We start from the raw sequence: 22,051 nt of genomic DNA, 5'->3' as shown, positions 1-22,051 counted from the left end.
CACTATCCATTCCTTGTCTTGTCTTGGGTAACCCAACTACAAAATCCATGCTTGAGCATTCCCATGGCCTAGTAGGAATAGGTAGTGGTTGGTAAAGACCAGCATTTGTTGAAGTGCCCTTGGCTTTTTGACATACTAGACAACTCTCCACATACCTCCTAGCATCAAGATTCATTCTAGGCCAAAAATAAAACCTTGAAACAAGGTCTTGAGTCTTAGTGATCCCAAAGTGACCACTCAAAGCACCATTATGCTTTTCTTGAATTAAATTCTCTCTAATAGAACCTCTAGGAACACACAATTGATTCCCTTTGAACAAGAGATCACTTTGCAAAGTATAATCAGCATATTTGCTATGAAAATGATTCTTGTATTCAAAACATACCTTATAGATGTCAGGAAAGTCCTCATCATCTACATATAGATCCTTGAAATGATCTATCCCCATGGTTTTCAACTAGATTTCTTGTAGTGTGAGGGTTCTTCTTGACAATGCATCAGCCACCTTGTTTAGTACACCCTTCTTGTGCTTGATATGGAAGGTGTAGGCTTGTAGGTACTCAACCCACTTCATGTGCTTGTGACTCAACTTCCCTTGTGAATTCAGGAAGCTAAGTGCTTGATTGTGTAAATACACAATGAACTCCTTGGGAAGCAAGTAGTGCCTCCATTTTCTTAGAGCTTGGACCAATGCATACATCTCTAAGTCATATGAGGAGTACTTCCTCTTAGCCTCACTGAACTTCTCAGAATGGAAAGCCACCGGTCTACCCTCTTGGCTTAGAACAGCCCCAATTGCTACATTGCTAGCATCACATTCAATGGTGAATAGCTTCTCAAAGCTTGGCAGCACCAAAATAGGTTGGGTAGCTATTCTTTCCTTCAACAACTCAAAGCTCTTGTTAGCATCTTCATTCCACACAAACTTGGTTTTAATTCCTCCTCTGATAGTATCCAACATAGGAGCACAAATTGCACTAAATTGTCTTATAAACTTCCTATAGTATTGTGCAAGACCATGAAAAATCCTTACCTCAGTTGCTGACCTTGGAGTAGGCCAATTCATGATAGCCTCTAGCTTGCTCTTATCCATTTTCAGATTGCCATGAGATAAAACAAACCCAAGATATACCAGTTCTGATTTGATGAACTCACACTTCTCCAAATTGATCATCAACTTCTCTTCATGTAGCTTCTTGAAGAAAATATCAAGATGTTCCAAATGCTCACTCTTTGTCTTGCTAAAAATCAGTATATCATCTAGATATACAACTACAAACTTGCCTATGTAGTCCTTGAGTACTTCATTCATGAGCCTCATGAATGTAGAGGGGGCATTTGACAATCCAAATGGCATGAAAAGCCATTCATACAGTCCTTCATTAGTCTTGAAGGCTATCTTCCACTCATCTCCTTCATGGATTCTTATTTGGTGATAGCCACTCTTCAAGTCTATCTTGCTATAGTACTTTGCTTCACTTAAACAATCCATTAAGTCTTCAATCCTAGGGATAGGGAACCTATACCTTATGGTTATCCTATTGATAGCCCTTGAATTAGTACACAGCCTCCAATTTCCTCCCTTCTTAGGTGCAAGTACGGTGGGTACAACACATGTACTAATACTCTTTCTAATTAGGCCTTGGTCTAAGAGCTCTTGTATTTGCCTTGCTATTTCCTCATTTTGTTGAGGGGTCATCTTATAGGTTGCTTTGTTAGGTAGGGTAGCTCCTGGGATAAGGTCTATCCTATGACTTATGGCTCTTTGAGGGGGCAAGGTTGAAGGTTGACCATCACTTGCAATGCCTTGGTAAGTCTGCAACATACCTTGAATCTCCTTTGGTAATTCAGTCTTCTTAGTCACCTTGTCTTCATCTCCTTCTCTTGGTTTCAACATCAATGCATACCCTATGCCTTCACCTTCTTCCATGGTTTGTAGGAACTCTTTTTCACCTACCATAAGAACATTTGGACCTGCTATCTTTACTGCAGCATCCTCCAACAATGACTGAATTTTGAAGGTAGTATTATCCTTCTTGAAAGAATAGGAATTCTTTCCTCCATCATGTATGGCTTGACGGTCAAATTGCCAAGGTCTACCTAGGAGCAAATGACATGCATCCATAGGCAATGCATCACATAAAACTTTGTCTTTGTACCTTCCAATGGATAACTCCACCCATGCTTGTTCATTTACTAACACATGTTGACCCTTATTGAGCCAAGTAACCTTGTAAGGATTGGTATGGGATATCCTTTTCAATTTGAGCTTGCTGACTGCTTCTTCTGACACTATATTATCAGTAGAGCCTGAACAAATAATGACCCTACATACTTTTCCCATTATCTTGCATTTGATTCTAAACAAAGATCTTCTTTGGCTTGGCTCCTCCTTCACCGGTTCCTTGATTAGAGTTCTCCTCATCATGAGGTTCTCCCCTTCCTCTGAATTTAATGGAATCTCATAATGTTTAACTGCTGCATTAGTGTCTTCATGAACAAGGTTAGCTCTCTTATCACCTCCTTGTGATGAGCCACCTTTCTCAAGGGCATCTATAGACACGGTGCCCCATTTGATTGCAATGGTAGCACTTCATATTGGAAAAATAATTACCTCTTCCTCTTTGTGAAGAACCACCACTTCTTCCTCTAAAGTTAGAGTTAGAATTCCTTCCTCTACCACCTCTACTTGAGCTTCCTTCTTGCTGCTCACTGAATTTTACCTCACCTTGAGCTCTAGAATCAGAACTTCTTCCACCATAGCCACCTCTTTGACCTTTTGTATCTTTTCCTTTGCCTTTACATTTGGAGCTATCTTGCTTTCTCTTACTCTTCTCCTCTATCTTCAAGGCCATTTGATAGCATTTCCTAATGGATTTGAAGTTCACTAGGCTCATCTCTTCTTGAATAGACCATTTGAGACCATTCAAATACCTTGCTAGCTTGATGCTCTCATCCTCAACTACCTTGGACCTCAAACACAGTTTTTGAAACTCCTCGGTATATGCTTGGACATCCAAATCTTTTTGCCTAAGATTTTGTCTCCTTCTATGCATTTGGACTTCATAGTCATCAGGAAGATATGTTTGCTTGACTTTGGATACCATACCCTTCCATGTCACAATAGGACCTTTACCATCCTTTTCCCTCTTAGTTTGCACAAACTTCCACCAAGTAAGGGCTGAACCTCTTAGTCTAGACTTGGCCACCATTACCTTTTGTGCTTTAGAGATACCATCACATTCAAAATGGTTCTCAATGCTGTCTATCCAATCCACAAATGAATCTAGATCCATTTGTCCACTAAAAAGTGGAACACCTTCTAAAGCCTTGCCACTCAATGCCTTCAATACTTTCAAGAATGGCTCTTCAGGAAGAACAGGATTAGGAGCTGGTGCTTCTTCCTCCAACTCTCATTCCTTCTCCTTTGCTTTAGCTTCTTCTTTAAGGTCAATCTTCTCTTTGACCCTGTCAGCTTTGTCTTGGACTTCACCCAAGAGCTGCTCCATTTGAGCTATTCTTTGTCTTAACAAATTGTTATCGTCTTCTTGTTCCTCAACCTTCTTTGCTAGTTTAGCATTAGTCACCATGGCTTGGGCTGGTGTATTCTCTCCTACTAATTTAGAAGATTGATGCATTGACCACAAGCTTGATCAACCAAGCTCCGATACCAATATGGTGTAAGATAAAACTCCTAGGCTTAGTTTTCCACTTCCACCAAGAGATTTCTCTTATCTCCTAGTATCCTATGCTTCTATAGGATCTCCTAATATTAAGAATTTAAATAACAACTAACAAAGGCTATTTTTGCGACCTTAGTCTTAGTGACTAATTCACCTAGCCAACATAAAACAAGACCTTCTAAGGTCCTCAACCAAATTACACTAACTTCTTGACTTGGCTAGAGTCAAGTACAAGCCAAAATTGACCAACTAGTAGAGGTTAGCCTAGGTGCTCCTGCACTAGGTAAGATAGGTCATACATCAAATAAATGTTGGAGTGATGGAAAAGAAAAATTCAATGGTAAATGTTAAACACATGGAGTTTGAGATAGACAAGAAGAAATGTTGTTGTTTTTTTTTTTGCATGCTTGTGTGTGCATGTGTGTGTGTGTGTTCAAGATAGAGGACATGTGGATAAATATTTAGGATTAGCTTTTTAAAATTTGATTTTTATTTAGTAGATATTATATCAAAATTTGATTTAAATTAAAATTTTAATTAATTATCTATTTAAAAGTATATTTATTGCAATATCACTTTTTTTCAAATATAAATATCAAATTTATATATTTAATTTTACATTTGATTTGGAAGGGAAACATGACTTATTGAAAATAACATTTAATAGAATTTAAAAGAGAGTCTAGGTTTATGTCATAATTAGGGCTAAGGTCATGTTAAGGATTTGATTATGATTGTTTAGGATTAGGGTTTTAGTTAATATTAGGATTAGAGTTGGGCTTAGGATTAGAGTTATATTCATGAATCTAGGGTTTAGAGTTAAAATTTTACATTCATGAATCAATATTTTAGAGGTGGACTTAGGATAGAGCTAAATTAATGATTCAATATTTTACAATTTCAATTGTATTGATTTTAATTTTTATTAATTAATATTTATATCAAATATATTAAATATTAAATTTTAATTAATTTGTATTTATGATAAAGGTTTTAAATAATGATTTTTAGTTAGTAGATATTTATATCAAAATTAGATTTAAATTTAAATTTAATTATATATATTTAAAATTATATTTACTACAGTATCAATTTTTTTCAAATATAAATATCAAATTTATATTCAATTTTACATTTGATTTGGAAGAGAAACATGACTTGTGTGTGTGTGAGTGACTGAGTGACTGAGAGAGAGAGGGGGTGTACAGAGGAATTAATAGACAAAGATATAAAGGAGAGGGAATGAAGATAACATGGTAGAGATATGTATTTTGTAATATAGAGAGAGGGAACGAGATAAAGATATATAAAAAAGTACAAAAATAATTATGATAAGATGAATAAAGATGAAAGGATGGTGTGTGTGTGTGTGTGTGTGTGTGTGTGTGTGTGTGTGTGTGAGAGAGAGAGAGAGAGAGAGAGAGAGAGAGAGAGAGAGAGAGAGAGAGAGAGAGAGAGAGAGAGAGGTGACTAAGAAAGGGAGAGAGTGCAGGGATGAGAAGAGAAAAAGGAGCACAAAGAAAGGGAGAGATGAAGAGAGGGATATAGATAAAGGGAGGGAAAGATGTTCATATAAAGAAATAAATAAATAGAGGGATGGAGGGAGAGTGATATAACCAATTGAAAACATTGGTAGGTAGAAAAAGATAGGGATAGAGATAGATATATACATGTATACAAGAAAATAGAGAGAGGAGGAGGAGAGATAGAGTGAAATTGAGAGATGCATACATGGTATGCGACATATGGACCTAAAAAGGATAGGAATAGGTGAAGATGGTAATATCTAGATAGAGACAAGGGCATATATATATCCCACTGCCCCACCCACCCACCCCCCCTCCCCCCCCCCCCCCCCCCACTTCCCCCATAAAGGAAGGGGGAAAGATAAACACACAGAGTTTGAGATAGACAAGAAGAAACATATTTAGGATTAGGGTTTTAGTTAATTAGGATTAGAGTTGCATTCATGAATTTAGGGTTTAGAGTTAAAATTTTACTGTCATGAATCAATATTTTACAATTTAAATTGTATTAATCTTATTTTTTATTAATTAATATTTATATCAAATATATTGAATTTTAAATTTAATTAATTTGTATTCATGATACATGTTTTATATTTTGATTTTTATTTAGTAGATAAATTTATATCAAAATTAGATTTAAATTAATTATATATTTAAAAGTATATTTATTGCAATATCACTTTTTTTCAAATATAAATATCAAATTTATATATTTAATTTTACATTTGATTTAAGTTTATGTCACAATTAAGGCTAAGATCATGTTAACGATTTGATTATGATTGTTTAGGATTAGGGTTTTAGTTAATGTTAGGATTAGAGTTGGGTTTAGGATTAGAGTTACATTCATGGATCTAGGGTTTAGAGTTAAAATTTTACATTCATGAATCAATATTTACAATTTTAATTGTATAATTTTATTTTTTATTAATTAATATTTATATCAAATATATTAAATTTTAAATTTTTATTCATTTGTATTTATGATAAAGGTTTTAAATTTTGATTTTTAGTTGGCAGATATTTATATCAAAATTAGATTTAAATTTAAATTTAAAATATATTTATTGTAATATCAAGTTTTTTCAAAATATAAATATCAAATTTATATTCAATTTCACATTTGATTTGGAAGGGAAACATGACTTATTAAAAATTTCACAAATAGAATTTAAGATCTAGTCTAGGTTTATGTCATAATTTTAGGGCTAAGGCTATGCTAAGGATTTGGTTATGATTGTTTAGGATTAGGGTTTTAGTTAATATTAGGATTAGAGTTCGGCTTGGGATTACAATTACATTCATAGATATACATGTACACAACTCTAGACCATTTGATATAAAGGTAAATTACTTAAATTATCTATTATTTGATAGATTGAATTTAGAATCTATTTAATACATTAAAATTGATTATTTATTATTTAAAATTAAAATAAATTCTAACTTGATTTTTTTACATAATGAACTATCAATTAATACATATGAACATATGTGAATAATTGAGAGACCACAACACTTACCAAATTTTATAAAATCAACACATCTACATAAAATATTAAACTTACATTCAATTCAAACATACATACATCACCTTAAACTACAAGATTAGGGTTACATGGTTAAGTTTTAGAAATAATATTTTAGGGTATGAGTTCATTAAACTTGGTTAGGTTTTGTGTTAGACTATGAATATGGGTAGCTAAAATCATGGTTTATATTTATGTTTAGAATTTAGTGTCTATATGGTAGGGTTAGGAATATAAACATGTATTTAATATGTACAACAAACTAATTTACAATTAATTACTATTTAATTGAAATTAATCTAAAACATCGATGTAATTACATGTTTAAATGATCTAAACATCTATCTAATCATTCATCACTTTAACTTCTATTAAAAACATTGAAAAATCTAAAATAATAATTTTTGAATGTACATCTACAAAAAATAAAAATAAATAAACAAATATAAAACTGTATAAATGAACAAATACAATAATCTAAATATAAAACTATTAACAATGGAAATGTAGAATTTTACATATTCAAAACTATTAAACATGAAAAATAATAATTAATTGGTGTAATCATAAAGTGAAAAACTAAAAACATTGAAATATAATAATAGAAAAAAAAAGGAGTTACATACCTTCTAGAGTGAAAAACAATAGCTAGGGGTCAGTAGAAATGAAAAAGTAGGCTTCCATTTACAATGGGGTGGAAAATGAATAAAAACATGCAAAAAAATGGGTTTCTATGCTTTTTCAAAATCAGGTATCCAATTTGTTTAAAATTGGGGCACTCGATTTTGAAATCATAGTTTGTGTACTTGATTTGCATTAAAAAATTAGGTGCTCAATTTTTGAATACGGATTGAGTACCCAAACCATAACAGGTACCCAATTCTAACAAATCAGGTACCCATTTGTAAAGAGATCTCATTCCACAGAATTGACTTCTGCGAAATTGCGATCCAACTTTGTGCATTCACCCATAAGGCAACATAATTTTTTAGATGTAGCCTCCAATACATATCATTATGCTTCTCTATCTCAATTTAATGCAACTAATTCTAAAGCTAGGGTTTGACCTAGGAAAATCCCCTTCTACCCATTATTTTTCTTCATTTCTATGTTGGACTGGGTGGAAAATATACAAAAGGAAAACTGATCAAGTGTTCATATGTATGTAGTCTGTCAGTGATATCTTCAAAGACTAGTAAGAGTGGTATAATCTAATTAACCTAGACTTGGGAGTAGGTTTTCCAATTGATTGAGTACCTCTACTTTTGCCTAAAATTTGTACTATAGGTTAAACAACTTTCCCTTCCCAAACATTTTGTTGAAATACTCTTTTCAATTTTATGTACTTGCATATATGGAGAATGACATGTTTTATCCTTACTATCACCTAGGTTCTTCATTCAACTTCCAAAATTGCATGAACAACTTTCAAATCTCCACAAAGAACCAGTGAATTTACTGTATGCCCAAGGATCCTTGAAACTAGTGGATCATTGCCTTTGTCAATGCGATTTAAGAAAAAAGTATGCTTGAGCTTCCTATTTTTATCCATACAAGCTATTGAACCCTATCAAACCACATTATAAATATGTTCTTTAATTCTCAAATACTATATAATAGTTGTTGATAAGTAATGCTTCGATATAATTCCAAGCACCAAAATTCAGTTGAAAGTTCATAACTTCGAGAAATAGTTGTATGTTTTTTAGTTTTGATTATTAAATGCATGAAATAAAAAGTAAAACATATTATATAGTCTCATTGTTATTTTTCAAAGCAAAAAGTTGTATATTTAAAAATTTCCAACCCTATTTAAATTGTTGTTACATTTGAAAGACAATCTACAACGAGAGTGAAAAAATGTATCAAGATCTATATTGAAATGCATAGACATATATTTTAAATATCTGAATTTATTTGTGTAACAATTTTGTATACAATTTTCTCTAATTATATTTATTGTTTACATTCTAAATTTTTTAAAGTAATGATATGGAATCAATTATTAGAAAAGAAGAACAAATAATCATAACAAAATCTAAAACAATGGCGTTAGATAAATTTTGTGTTAGATAAATTTGATTAAATAAGAATGATTTTTTCAAGAAACATTCGTAAGAAAATAAATAAAGAAAAATACGATTTTCGAAGAACTTTTTTTTGGAACTGTTAAAGTAGCATATGAAATAAAATAATATTGAAAACATTACTTTGGGTCTTGAATGAACAATATATTGTAGATCACATGGAAATTACTTTAAAAAAATTCTACAGTACGATTGTACGGACTTCCATCCCCACAAAATTTACAAATTTTCGCCCCTCCATCATACGCACAATTTGACAATACGTAACATTTTTCCTTGACTTCAAGATACACTTTTGTTTTTCGATGCATCATTTTGCTTTTGAGAGTGAAGGTCAAATCTTTTTGTCCTACATAAAAAACAAACATATAAGTAGTCATTTATATATAGAGAGACAATCCAGTCGATTGATTCTATGACACGACATCCGCTCTTCTAATATTCCTCCAGTTCTATATTTTTCATGTCACGCTAACATTTGGAATGATTCTAGTTACATTTTCACTCCTCTATATTAAATCCATATTTAAAAGCACAGAATTCGTTCATTTACGCTTTAGTATAATACTTCACCATTAATATTATTGCAGCTACTTAACTCCACCCAACATGGAAGCTTGTTCAGCGTAACCATCGGTGTTGTCCGGTTCTACCTGATCTAACAGCACCTGCAGGGACCTCGGAATTTGCGGCACGGAAGCTTCCATCCTTCCTTCCAATATCTTCACCACATCTCCCATGCTCGGCCTCTTTTCTTCGTTGTCTTGAATGCACAGTCCCCCAACCATAGTCGCTCTTCTCACCTCTTCAACATTCGCCGAACTTGCTATCCTCTTATCCACCACGCCTATTATGTTTCCCCCTTGAATTTGTGCTGAAGCCCATGTAGGAAAGTACAGCCTGCTTCTCTCTTCCACTGTTAAATCCAGATTTCTACGACCGGATATAATTTCCATCAACATCATGCCAAAACTGTATACGTCCACCTTGGGAGTGATAGGAAGGCCTGCGATCCACTCGGGGGCCAAATACCCTCGAGTTCCTCTTGCGGTCGTCAATACATGACTGAAATCTCTTCCCACCAGCTTTGCCAGCCCAAAATCAGCAATCTTCGGGTTGAACTCACTGTCCAGAAGAACGTTTTCAGGCTTAATATCACAGTGAATGATATGATCCCTACATTCCTCGTGGAGATAAACTAATCCTCGTGCAGTGCCCAGTGCGATCTGGAATCGGGTCCTCCAATCCAACAATTTCTCTAATTCATATTCTTCTAAGAAGAGGAAAGAGTTTAAAGAACCATTGGGCATGTAAGCATAGACAAGTAGCCTGTGATCGCCTTCTACGCAGAATCCATAGAGCCTTACCAAATTAACATGCTGTATGTTCCCGATGGTTTTTATCTCCGCCCTGAATTGCTTTTCTGCTCCGGCCGAACCCTCCAATCTCTTGACCGCCACAAGCGTGCCGTCTGGCAGAGTTCCCTTGAACACCGAACCGAACGCTCCTTTTCCCAGCTTATGCTTGAAATTCTCAGTTGCAATTCGCAGCTCTCTGTGAGTGAACGCTTTGAGCATGATCGGCATGCCCCCTTCCATCCTTTTCTTCTGCAGTCTTCGACGTCTCCGCAGAATAAATGCGGCCAAGAGGAGCCCTAAAAGGGCTGCGAGAGAAGGAAGCAAAATAGCAAGCAGAGGGGCTTTCTTGCTTTCCTTTGATATCGACTGCGGTAACTCGGAAGCAGCCAGCCTAACAAACACGGATTCGCCGTCAGATGAAACATTCATTCCTAACAAATCCCCAAACCAGAGTCTACAGCCTGGTAGACCAGATTCACCGAAAGCGAAGGCTGTGCAGGAGCAATTCTTCAGACACGCACTCCGGCAGCCCTCCTGCGTTCGCTCCTTACTGTAAACGACGGTGGTTTCTGTTTCAGGCAAGTATTGATTCTCCGCTTCCCAGAATCCATCGGTAGTAGTTCCCGCTGTGGCAGAGCATTGCAGGGGTGTTCGCCGGGCACACCCAGTTGACCACCAACTCTGAGAATCATTCTTGGCCGTGAAACCCTCGATACAACTGCACGCATCATTCGCACTGGTACACAGTCCATTCGCCCCGCAGATATCATAATGACTGCACTGACCTCCGTGCGTCGACCATGGCTCAGTCCATGTTCCATCATCCTTCAAGAACAACACTTTCAATTCACCGTTCTCGCTTAGCAAGATCCGCGCTGTCAGGTACTGTCCCCACGGGGATGCGGTCATATAAAAGTAGAAATTTGAAGATGAAACCTTCACACAGGTAAACTCGTACTTGTAGGGCGAATAGTTGCCCTCCGGAACGCCAGTAAAATAGCTCCCGAGCCATTCTCCACTGGACCAATATCGAACAGTGCCGTTGTAGTTCATCACCAACTGCGTCTTTCCTGGAGTCATGTCGGTTCCAAGGGAGAAGAGCCCGCTCGCAGGATCCCCCGAACTCTTCCACGAAGTTAGCGTCATCCCTTTCCAGAACTTGGTGCCGGGCAGCCATGTATTTCCTGGATGGGCAAAGCTCTCCCAAACAGTACTCTCAGACTCGTTTCCAGTTATAATGAAATTACCGGATTCGTTTAAAGTTGCCTTGGATCCTTCCACACCAGGCGACCATACTGACCGTCCACTTGTATCAGACAATCTGAGATGCCCGTCGCTGGAAAAGTTCAGAACGCCGGGGATTCCTTTGATAGGATTATCTCTGTTCGCTACCCAGACTATGACTCTCGGAGAGATTTTCACGTACCAGATGCCAACATACCAATTATTCGTTCCATTAGCACTGAAAAATCCCAATACAAAAGTGCCATTCCTTGATGTTATGTTCTGATTTCTATCGAGAGAATCACCCAGTAGAATCGAGTCCCCGCCATTCTGTGCTAATGAAGGGCAATTTTTCAGTGCAGTGAACACTATAATTGCTAGGACTAAATACTTGATCGCCATTTCTGTGACCATAACAGCTGTAATTTTCGAGCATAAATAGAAAACAGGCGATGCATCCCGTTAATTAGCAACTCCCACAAGATCAAACCGGGATTAAGCTAAGTTAATCAGCTCAGAAAGTTTTCCCGATATTTTTCTCCACTGGGATACGGCGCCCCATTATTGTCCTTTCAAAAATTCAACGCTAGACAATTAAACAAACGAATGATTTGACAGTGCGCAGACGCCACACGCAATTTGACCGAGTCATACGCGCTACTTTAACATTATGCATTTCTTATAATCGTTAAGCTGATTAACCATCTCACTCTCTCTTCTCATTTGTTCTCATGTGAACTCATTATAATTATGATATTGCTATCAGCATTTAACTGTGTAATTTTGAGTCCAATTCATTGACTCATGATAACAATATCACAAGTGAAAATTATCTCCTACTTATTATTTCAATTATTCAATGTGGATCCACACCTCAATTATTCAATGTGGATCCACACCTCAATTATTCAATGTAGATCCACACCTCAACTGTATTGATCCCATCGTATCATCAATTTTCAATTTTGTCTGCTATAAGTAGATAGCTATTGATTTCGATTGATACATTTCTGAATTTATTCAAGAAGAAGTGGCCATTTTTTATTAATTTTTTGGCAGAAAACTATAGCGGGTATATTTATTCTTCTAACTTTATCTCATACAGCATTGAAGGACATAAGTTTTCAAAAGTAAATAGTACAGACACGTAGATATGTGACTGTCAAATGAGTGCGCACGACTTTGACGAAAATACATTAGTACGCTGGCCACTGAAGATATTTAATATATTCTAAGTCTTAAGTCAAATCTTTTGCGCCGGCCAAAATAGTTTTCACATAAAATGATTTCTATTTATAGTGATCAGGAAATTTCAAATTCTGCTAATGATCGATACGCATAAAAAGTCTTCAATAAGTAGGAAACCGAAAGGAGACGTAATTAGTTTACTTTTACTGAATATATATATATAGTTTAGTTTGAAATGATTTAATCCTGCATGTTGTAATGTTTGTAAATCTCTGGAACTAAAATAGAAATAAAAGCAATGTGTTAGGGAATGAAGGAAAATGACCAAAGTAGGACCGTGGGTCTCTAGAAATCAGGCAATGAAAGCTTCTCAGAAATTGATAAGTAGGAGATAATTTCTACAGCAAGTCAAATTGTGATATTGATATCGGGATAGCAATATCACAATTTTCAGAAATTTCTAGAAAATTCTAGAGTGAAAAGATGAGTAACCTGCGAATCACACACATAAATGATTTGATGGTGAGCAGACGCCACACTGTCAACTTTGGTCTTGTAGAAGAAAATGGCCAAAGAGTGACCACCAATAAAAGAGAGGTTCAGAATTGATAGAGATTGTATGGGAATTAGGGAGGTCGTGAATGGGCCAAAATGTAGAGTTTGTATTTTCTATTTGGAAGAGAAGTCAATTTAATTATATTGTTGATTGGAAGAGAAATAAATTTAATTATATTGTTGAGATTTAAATTTGTCAATTCAGCAGTAGGATTCTTCACAATGTTTTATTTGTATTTTCCTTTTTATAGTTAGAGGAAAGTTTTCGTCATGCATGGGTTTTGTACAATGATGATAGTTTTTTATATAAAAGTGCTCAAAATTTCATGTTTTCCACACTTTAATACAACCAATGTTTAAAATTTCATATTTTCTTAACTAATACAAAATTAAAATTAACATTGTAACTATTTCCTAAATAATATAATTACAATATAATACATTTAATTAAGTACAAATTGAAGAACTAATTTTTAACAACTATATTACTGAATTCAAACAAAACCAAAATTAAAGAAAAAAATTTCTTTTTTGTTGAAAACACCTACTTTAACTCGGTCAAGTGCCCCTTAAGCCCTCTCCTCCAATGCTCTTCTAATCACTCTATGCACAAATGAGGGGCTAGAGAACCTGGGCCCCAATTTATCGGGTCCAAGGTACTCGATCGAGTAGCACTTAGTCAAGGAGGACTTAGACAAGATTCCCTTGCCACGTTGGTGCCAAATGGCGGCCAAGTGGACTTGGCCAGGTGCGACTCAACTGAGTTTGACTTGGCCGAGCGAACTGAATTAACCCAAAGTGTAACAATCCATTGTGCTTTTACCCTATAATACATGTTATATATGACACAAACCATAAATATGGTGTGTAGCATATTAACTAACTTGGAAAACACCAAACCTTAGGCTTGAATTTTCCTTGGGAATTTAATTCAAAGGCTTCCATGACTATAGCATACCCAAGACACGTGCTTCAAATTCCATATACAAAACATTCTCACATTTTTGTTTTGTTCTCCATGTCAAGTTTGTGCATAGTTGAACATAGACAAAATTAGACACCATAATGTTGTTAAGCCTTTTGTTAGCTATACAACAATATATTTTATTTTAAAATTTCATTATGCTAAACTTTCCATCTTTTTTCTTATGTGTTTCTTATGTTTATCAAAAAAGAAAAAAACTAGTTTAGCATATATTTTTCCTCATTGATCAAATTTTGAAATAAATTATATTTAAAGAAATTAGACTCCATTCTACACACCTCGACAAATAATTTTATATTTTTAATTAATTATCATCAATTTCTAGGGATAAATTCTGTGTTTTAACATTTCCAAGATTTGTCCACTTTTAAATTTTGTAAAAATTGCACATTCATTAGAAGTTAACTAAAAATGAAAGATAAGCTAATTGTTGTTAGCCAACTTCTCAACAGAGATATTAAAAGAATTCAAAAAAGGTTGATATTTTAGGGAGAGCACAATAGACACTATATTATCTTTATTTTTCAAATGTGGACACATTGTGTGATCCCTTTATTTCAAGCCCCTGATATCCACTATTTTCAAAGAAAGTAAGTAGTTTAAATAAACTAGATTCAAAGTAATACATCTCTTGATCTTCTCACATCTTCATTTTTTAAGTGTAATTATGTTAATTTTCTTGTCAAAGTTTAGAGTTTGCTAAAAAAATGAAAGTGGCAACTTGAGTCCCGTTTCTCATCCCCCATCTTTGTCCATTTACCCCCTAGTTTTATAGCTTGTATAGCAAGTATGTTTCTTTTTACACATACTAGTATGCTTTCTATAGCTAGAAATAGATGAGACATAACAAGGTCACTTAGGATGTTGGTAACATGAGAGAGGAGGAATTTTTATTATCTCAAGTTGTGTTCTTACTATGAGATGGCTTAAACTACATGATAAGTGTTTATGGGTTAAGTTTCATGCTTTTGTTTAGATTTATTTTACGAGCTAATAGTTTTTTTGATAAATAATGCATGTATCACAAATTTTTATTTTGGAGACAAGTTTGAGGCCGTTGTTAAACTTGATATGAATTTATATCTAGTAAATTCTTCAAAGTATATATGATCAATAATTATACCCTTTTGTAGTCATTAGACAATCATCTCTCTTAGAGATTGTTGTTGATAATTAAAGAATTCTTTATTCAAGAGTCAGAGAATAATGTCTTAAGAAGGCAAATCAAAGATACACCATTCCATTGGTCAAGAGACAACGATAGAGCCTTGCTTGATTTATATTTACTTTTTCAATAATAAGATTTTCTTAAAACATATATTCAATTATGTCATCAATAAAGTTTTTAATGCAAGCCTTAAAAGAGGGTCCATATAGAAAGGTGATTTTGATGCTTTTAGGATCATTATAAAAGGGGGAGGGGTAGGTGGTTGACGATATGAGCATGAAAATGAGATAAATTACATTGTTTAAGGTTGTTTTATGGTTAAAAATTTTGTTTATTGCATTAACCATGTTAAACATTTCAATTTTTTATAAACATGCCTAAATTCTTCACCCAATTTATAGAGCATTCACCATTCCATTATGGATGTTGATAAGCTCTCACTCTATCATAATGCGAGTGAATAAATATATTGAAAACTTCTATGTTGAAGTGCATCACCATGTGATTTTAATTATCACAATGAATTTTTTAGGGTATATTTCTATAATAATTTTGTCCATTGTCTCTATTTATGTTCATTGTTTGTCTTTGTCAACTCAAATTAACATCTTAAATCTTTTAAAGGTATGACGCAATCAAAATCAACATCTTAATTTTTTTTGGTATGATGTAACCAAAATCAATCATTCTTTTGAAGGAAGAATAGGGAATTGAATCATTATTGTCAAGAGGGTTATAGCTAAGTGTAAAGCAATAGCACAAATAGATTTTTTAGTGATTGGTAAAAGGTGAAGAAAGTAAAAAAGAATGGAATAAAAATAATTAGAATAAATATTTATGTGGCTTGTGAAATAAAATAATCTTTGAAGCATTATTTTTTCTCTTGAAGGATGATCATGTGGCCCAAATAGTGTTGTTGGTGTCACATAAATGACTTTAGCATTGAGTAATGAACTTTCTTCAATGACATAACACCTATTTACATACTTACAAAATTATATTTCTTTATCATACATACAATTTGATTATTATACACAATTTTTATTAACCTAAGCTTAAAGATAGTATGAATTCCTCACCTTCCTTATGTGATCTATCCACTGACTTGTGATAACAAGACTTTAAGTCAAATATTTTGGCCTACATGAAAAATAGACATATTACTAACAATAATTGAGAAGACAATTTGTTTCAAATGGCTTCATGAAAATGAAAATGAAAATAAATGTGATCTTTTGATTGAAACATATCTATATGACTATTGGTAGAATTATTCTTCTAAAAGCTATATGATATTTTTTTTCAATGATATAATTTCTTTTATTCAAGAATATTAATGTCTACTGAAATTTTCTCTGAGATACTTTTTCAGTGGGACACCGAGCGCTCATTATTGTCCATCCCAATATTCAACACTAAAGAATCGAACAAACAAATGATTTGACTCGGTCATACGTGCTATTTACGAACTAAGCATTTCTTATATCAAATTGGGATTATCATTAAGTTGATCAGCTATCTCACGTACTCAGCTATTTTAAGTCCATTTTATTCAGTGCGGCTCCACATCTCAACTGCAACATGACATTCATACCAAGAATGATGCCATCCTACATACAATTTTGTCTTATTACTGAATTTATTATACAAGAGTTCATTTTATTTGTTTGTTTAATACACAGAAAATGATAGCGTGCATATTTCTCTTAGCTTTACTTCTTATGGGAAGTTTGAAAGCAAAACATTTTTTGCGTAAACGGTACAGACATGTGACTGTGTGTAAGTGTGCGTGACTTGACAAAAATACATTAATACGTCGGCCCCTCGGTCTTTTAACATATTCTCAAGTCTATCAGTCGAATCTTCGGTGCCCGAGAAAAGACTTGAACACGACATTCAATGAATAAAATGTTTTGTATGTTTGTATAACAGAATATCTAGAAAAGTTGAAGGGATAACAGAGAAGAATAAAAATAGATTTCTCTGAGGAAGAATTACATTTGAAGAACTCAGGACAACCCTGCTCAAATGGGCTGATTTAGTTTGCAAGGTTGGTGCTTCCCTCAGAAAAGGAATATTTAAGACCAAAGATCGGATTCATGATGACTTGGCACTCAAAAGCTGATTAAGCATAAGATACCGGTAGCAAGATGATTCCTTCAGAAATTCCAAGTAAGATAATTTTGCATTTGATGTATTGGCAAATGTTCTCTTTTACAAACAATAAAGTATGTAAGTATGTGTGTATGGACAAGAAAACCTAACAATATATTATGGGGCATGTATCTTAAGTTTCTATTTTGCATTTCATCTGGCAATACTTATGGAGACCAAGTAAATTTATTTAAAGTGGTCATAAAAATTTTAAATAGTCTAACAGTCAAATCTAAAAAATATACTTGGCAAAAACTATTTTAATGTGTTCTACCAAGAAATTACTACAAAATAGGCTCTTTTGTTTTTGTCCATGTCTCTTAAGAAGTTAGAATCGTCTTTCAAAGGTCCCATGCTTGAACCCCATAAATATTCCCAAGCCCACTAAATTGTAGGGTTTCTGCTCTAGAGAATTTTTCAATTAACTTCTACTCTGCATGAATTGGTTAAGATTAAAGAAAAATATAGAAATAAAGGAGAATTGAAGATTTTTGAAATTTTCAAAAGATTAAATAAAATATCTAGACAACATGCCTTATTAGTCTTCAAGTTTGACAATGAATTTTGTTAGAATAAAGAAATCCTTTGACACTAGCTTGAACAACTATTAGAACAATTGATATGAGGCAAATGTGGTTTTATTAAACTAGTATAATTTAAAAGAAATTTGTAGGCTATTCCATTTTAATATCCTCATCATCACCAGTAAAAAGTGTAGACACCTAAATATAATTACATCAATAGGTAATCATATTTAGTCATCTCCTAAGACATTATTGATTAAATATTTACTATTTAATTAATTAATCGTCATCCCCTAGTTAATTTATTTATTTAATTAACTATAGTTCAATTGATAAAATCAAATGATTACCCAAAATCAATTTATCAATTAAATCCCTCTTCCTTTATTAAATTGGATAAATTATAAAATCTATTCAATTTAATTCCACACTCCCATTTTATTAAATAAATCATTTAATAAAATATCTAAAATCTAAAAGCCTTTCTAAACCTTATCCTAACCCCTAATCCAACCCATTCACCCATACTAACCTCACTTAGCCACCTAACTAACCCATCCCATCAAATCTAAGCCACTTACCCCCTAACCCCCCTTCTAAGTTAATCCTAATCTCCCTCCTAAACATGTGACAACTTTAAGTAAGGGTTAAGACTTGCTAACCCAAGCCAAAGTCAACAATCTCATCCTCACCCTCACCCTCCAACATTTATGACTCTTACATCTCTCCCATCCTCACTCATGACTCTTACATACCCAACCACCCTCATCAAGCCTTTGACCAACCCTTATCATATCCTCCCACACCCATCCTTCTTGTAACAAGTGTCACCTCTCCATTGCTGCTAAATAAGCACAATAAATGTGCTCCCTTTTGAGTGCATCCTGACCCTCCCTCACCATCTCATCATCTTAACATCTTGGCCCTCCATTTCTCCAACCCTTGGCCTATAAATTGAATGTCCTCCCTTCACAAAAGGATCCATCCTCCATGCAAAGTTATAATGATATTTTGAGAGCACACACACTACCAAAATACGATTATAATGGAAAAATCACTCCATGACTCCATTGTTGCAACCTTATTTCACTCACTCCATCCATCCATTTGAAGCTTGAGCTATACTTGTGAGCACACATACCTTAAATCGGGGACAAATCTATTGTATCATTGTGTTATACCATTTGGAGCTTACCATTCTTGGTTTGCCTCCATTTGTGGTGATAACAAATCAGTCCTATCTTAAGTGTTTACTCATTTTAGTATTGCTAATGCTTTCCTTAATAGCTAGCATTCATGTTACACTACTAAACTAGGTGATACATTTTGGCACGCTTGGTGAGACCCCACAGTTGGGTCAATCTAATCATTTTTTTGGGTTTTTTATGATAAACTAACCAAATTAACTTTGTTTGCTTGTGTGTTTTTGTGATAAGTTTGCTGATCTTGTTGTAGGTACGCAAGTCATCCTTTGAAAATCGTGTTCTCAGCGATCTAGCCATTTTTCATTTTTGAACACCTCAAAAATAACTTGTTTTGTGATCCTGTGACCATAGGAACGTGAACCTGTGACCGCGGGATCGTTGTCATAAACCCACGAGAACGCGAACCCGCAAAGGCAGGATTGTTGTTTTCCTAACCACTGTTACCATGTGTCATTGAAAATAACCTCTGCGTTCCCGCTAACAAATCCTCCTGCGGGAATGTGAGTTTTTACCAGTAGGATCACTGTAAAAACCTATGGGCACGCTTGTCCAAAATAGTCGTGCCCAAAATATCAATTTTAACCTTGTGCCTTCAATCCTGTTGATCCATCCACTAGTAAATTTAGGCTTAATTTGCGACACAAAAAGGTCTCAATTTCAACACGAGTACGTCGCTAAAGTGACCAAAGTCATCGTTGCACAAATTTGGTCGGTTTTTCGCCACATTCATTTCGCGTCAAAATTTTGACTACATAAACGTGGATTTACCGACACAAATTTCATCGAGTACTCTAGTCAATGTAAACTGTTATTTTCTCAATTTCGACGTAAAATTGCCCAATTTTTTGTCAAAATTTTGACCAAAGACGCTTAGCTTTCGACGTCGGTGCTATACTCGCGACCTAAAATGTTGCTAGTTTGGTGTCTCAATTGCGACAAATATTGGTCACAATTGAGACCAAAATGTGTCGCAATTGAGACGTGCTGTCCCATTTTTTTTGAAAGCTTTGCTCTCATAGGAGCGTTCAAAACTACACAAAACTTGATTATAAAGTGTAATTGCTTGATGCATGAGAGTCAAGGTATCATGCACATTTCTTCCTCCACAGCATTGTTTTGTTCGTCAAATGATTTATTTTATACAAAACAATGGGAAGGAGGAAGAAATGTGCACGATATCCTATTTCCATCGAGAAATTATGCTTTACAACTCAAATTTTGTGGAGTTTAGAAGGCTCCTATGAGAGAAAAGGCTTTGCAATATTTGGCACAACGCGTCTAAATTTTGGTTCCTGCAGGGAAGAATAAAATTAGGAAATAATTATTTATAAGGAATGAAAGCCAATAATTTTATCTATTTTTCAAATAGATAAACGTGACAAAAAACCTTACAGTCCCAATCACATCATCATAAGAGCGCATATATAACTATAACTATAACTGTCTAAAACCAACATAATTTACAAATATCCACAATTCAAATATCATCCCTTGATGTTTTCTTTAATAATGCTCCAATGCCTTAGGGCATTCAGTTAGAAACTTCAAAATTAATGCTATCAAGTTAGATGTCATTTCATAGCCACCAAGGATAAGGTCCATAATAAGATTCAATATCTCTTCATCCATAATGTATATTAATGCTATCAAGTTAGTTGTTATATTAATAAGATTCAATATCTCTTCATCAATATACCTCTGGTTCTCGATGGAGACGTGCTCCAATCAATAGGAAACGTCATCATGAAGCAGGAGGTGAGGTTGAAGGATTTTATGGAGGCATTCAGAAGTTAATTACAGAGGAAGAGATTTTAGCCTGGAAGAAGTTGTGGCCAAAAGAATTGCTAGAATGATTGATTGTTACATTAGAATTATCTTCATTTAACATTAAAAGCTGCATGCATATTGGAATGGCTGACATCATCGTTAAGTGCATTTGATGATAGCACATTTGTTTAGGATATACATAGAGAATGTCAAGAGTGGTGTTGACAACTTTTGTATTTCTTTTGGCTTTTTCATGTTGGTTAGTCTACTAACCCTAACTCATCTCATCTAGGTCATATCAAATCTTGATAAAGGCTAGTTTGCAACAATTTAACTTCTAATAGCTAGTTTGTAAAAGTAGTTAAAATAACTTGTTAGTAATACAATTATCTTCATAAGGAGGTCTAATTTGCATTCTCAGTACAACACTCACCCAAATATGATTTCAAAAGGTATTCAAACAACAATTAGATCTTGACAAAATTAGATATGAAAGTGGAAATGATAATCAGGTCATATACCTCTTCTTCATCTCATTTGCGCTTGTTTTCCTTAACCTTTTCGTAAGATTTGCAATGTACTTATCAGATATCTCTTGAGAGAAGCTTTCATCACTAATTGCCCTGAATATTCATATCCAATATATTTATAGTTACTACTAGTATAAGGTACATGATAACTACCTTTAATTACTCACAATAAGATTAATTCCTGATAGTGGCTCTTTTACCTGTATGCTTTCGCATCTTTGAGAAAAGGTATGCAATCCTCCCATTCTGAGGAAGCAACAATTTCTTGAAATGGAAAAACAATATATAACTAATTTATCATTACATAGATAGAAATTCGTTTATGATAAGAATAGAAATTCATTCATATTCAGGATTTTTAATGTACAAAACTTTGTGAAATATTACTCTAGGTGTAAAAGTAGTAGAGGAAAAAGAGACTGCATTAGAAGGATTTTTTCCAAAATGAATAATGTAAACCTTCAGAGAATAAAGCAAAGCCGTGAAATCATCTGCCAGCCTTTCCCTCCTTTTTGCTTCTTTCTCTTCCTTTTCCTGTACTTGTTCAATCACTTCTTCAAACACA

General features: G+C 34.2%; 1 protein-coding gene across 1 annotated transcript; it reads right to left on the bottom strand.

Annotated features, from left to right (window-relative positions):
- Nucleotides 1–8,923: 8,923 nt before the first annotated feature.
- Nucleotides 8,924–11,952, bottom strand: LOC149536642 (G-type lectin S-receptor-like serine/threonine-protein kinase At2g19130). The gene is made up of 2 exons (XM_089805523.1): nucleotides 9,482–11,952; nucleotides 8,924–9,177 (listed from the first exon to the last, which is right to left on the bottom strand). The coding sequence occupies exons 1-2, from the start codon at nucleotides 11,822–11,824 to the stop codon at nucleotides 9,163–9,165; spliced, it is 2,358 nt and encodes a 785-aa protein (XP_089661649.1). The 5' UTR covers nucleotides 11,825–11,952; the 3' UTR covers nucleotides 8,924–9,162.
- Nucleotides 11,953–22,051: the final 10,099 nt, after the last annotated feature.

Source organism: Cupressus sempervirens, chromosome 10 (genome assembly GCF_028749045.1).
Source record: "Cupressus sempervirens isolate cs-2001-9-10 chromosome 10, ASM2874904v1, whole genome shotgun sequence".
Taxonomy (NCBI): Eukaryota; Viridiplantae; Streptophyta; class Pinopsida; order Cupressales; family Cupressaceae; genus Cupressus; species Cupressus sempervirens.
This window is presented reverse-complemented; position numbering and strand designations above follow the sequence as displayed.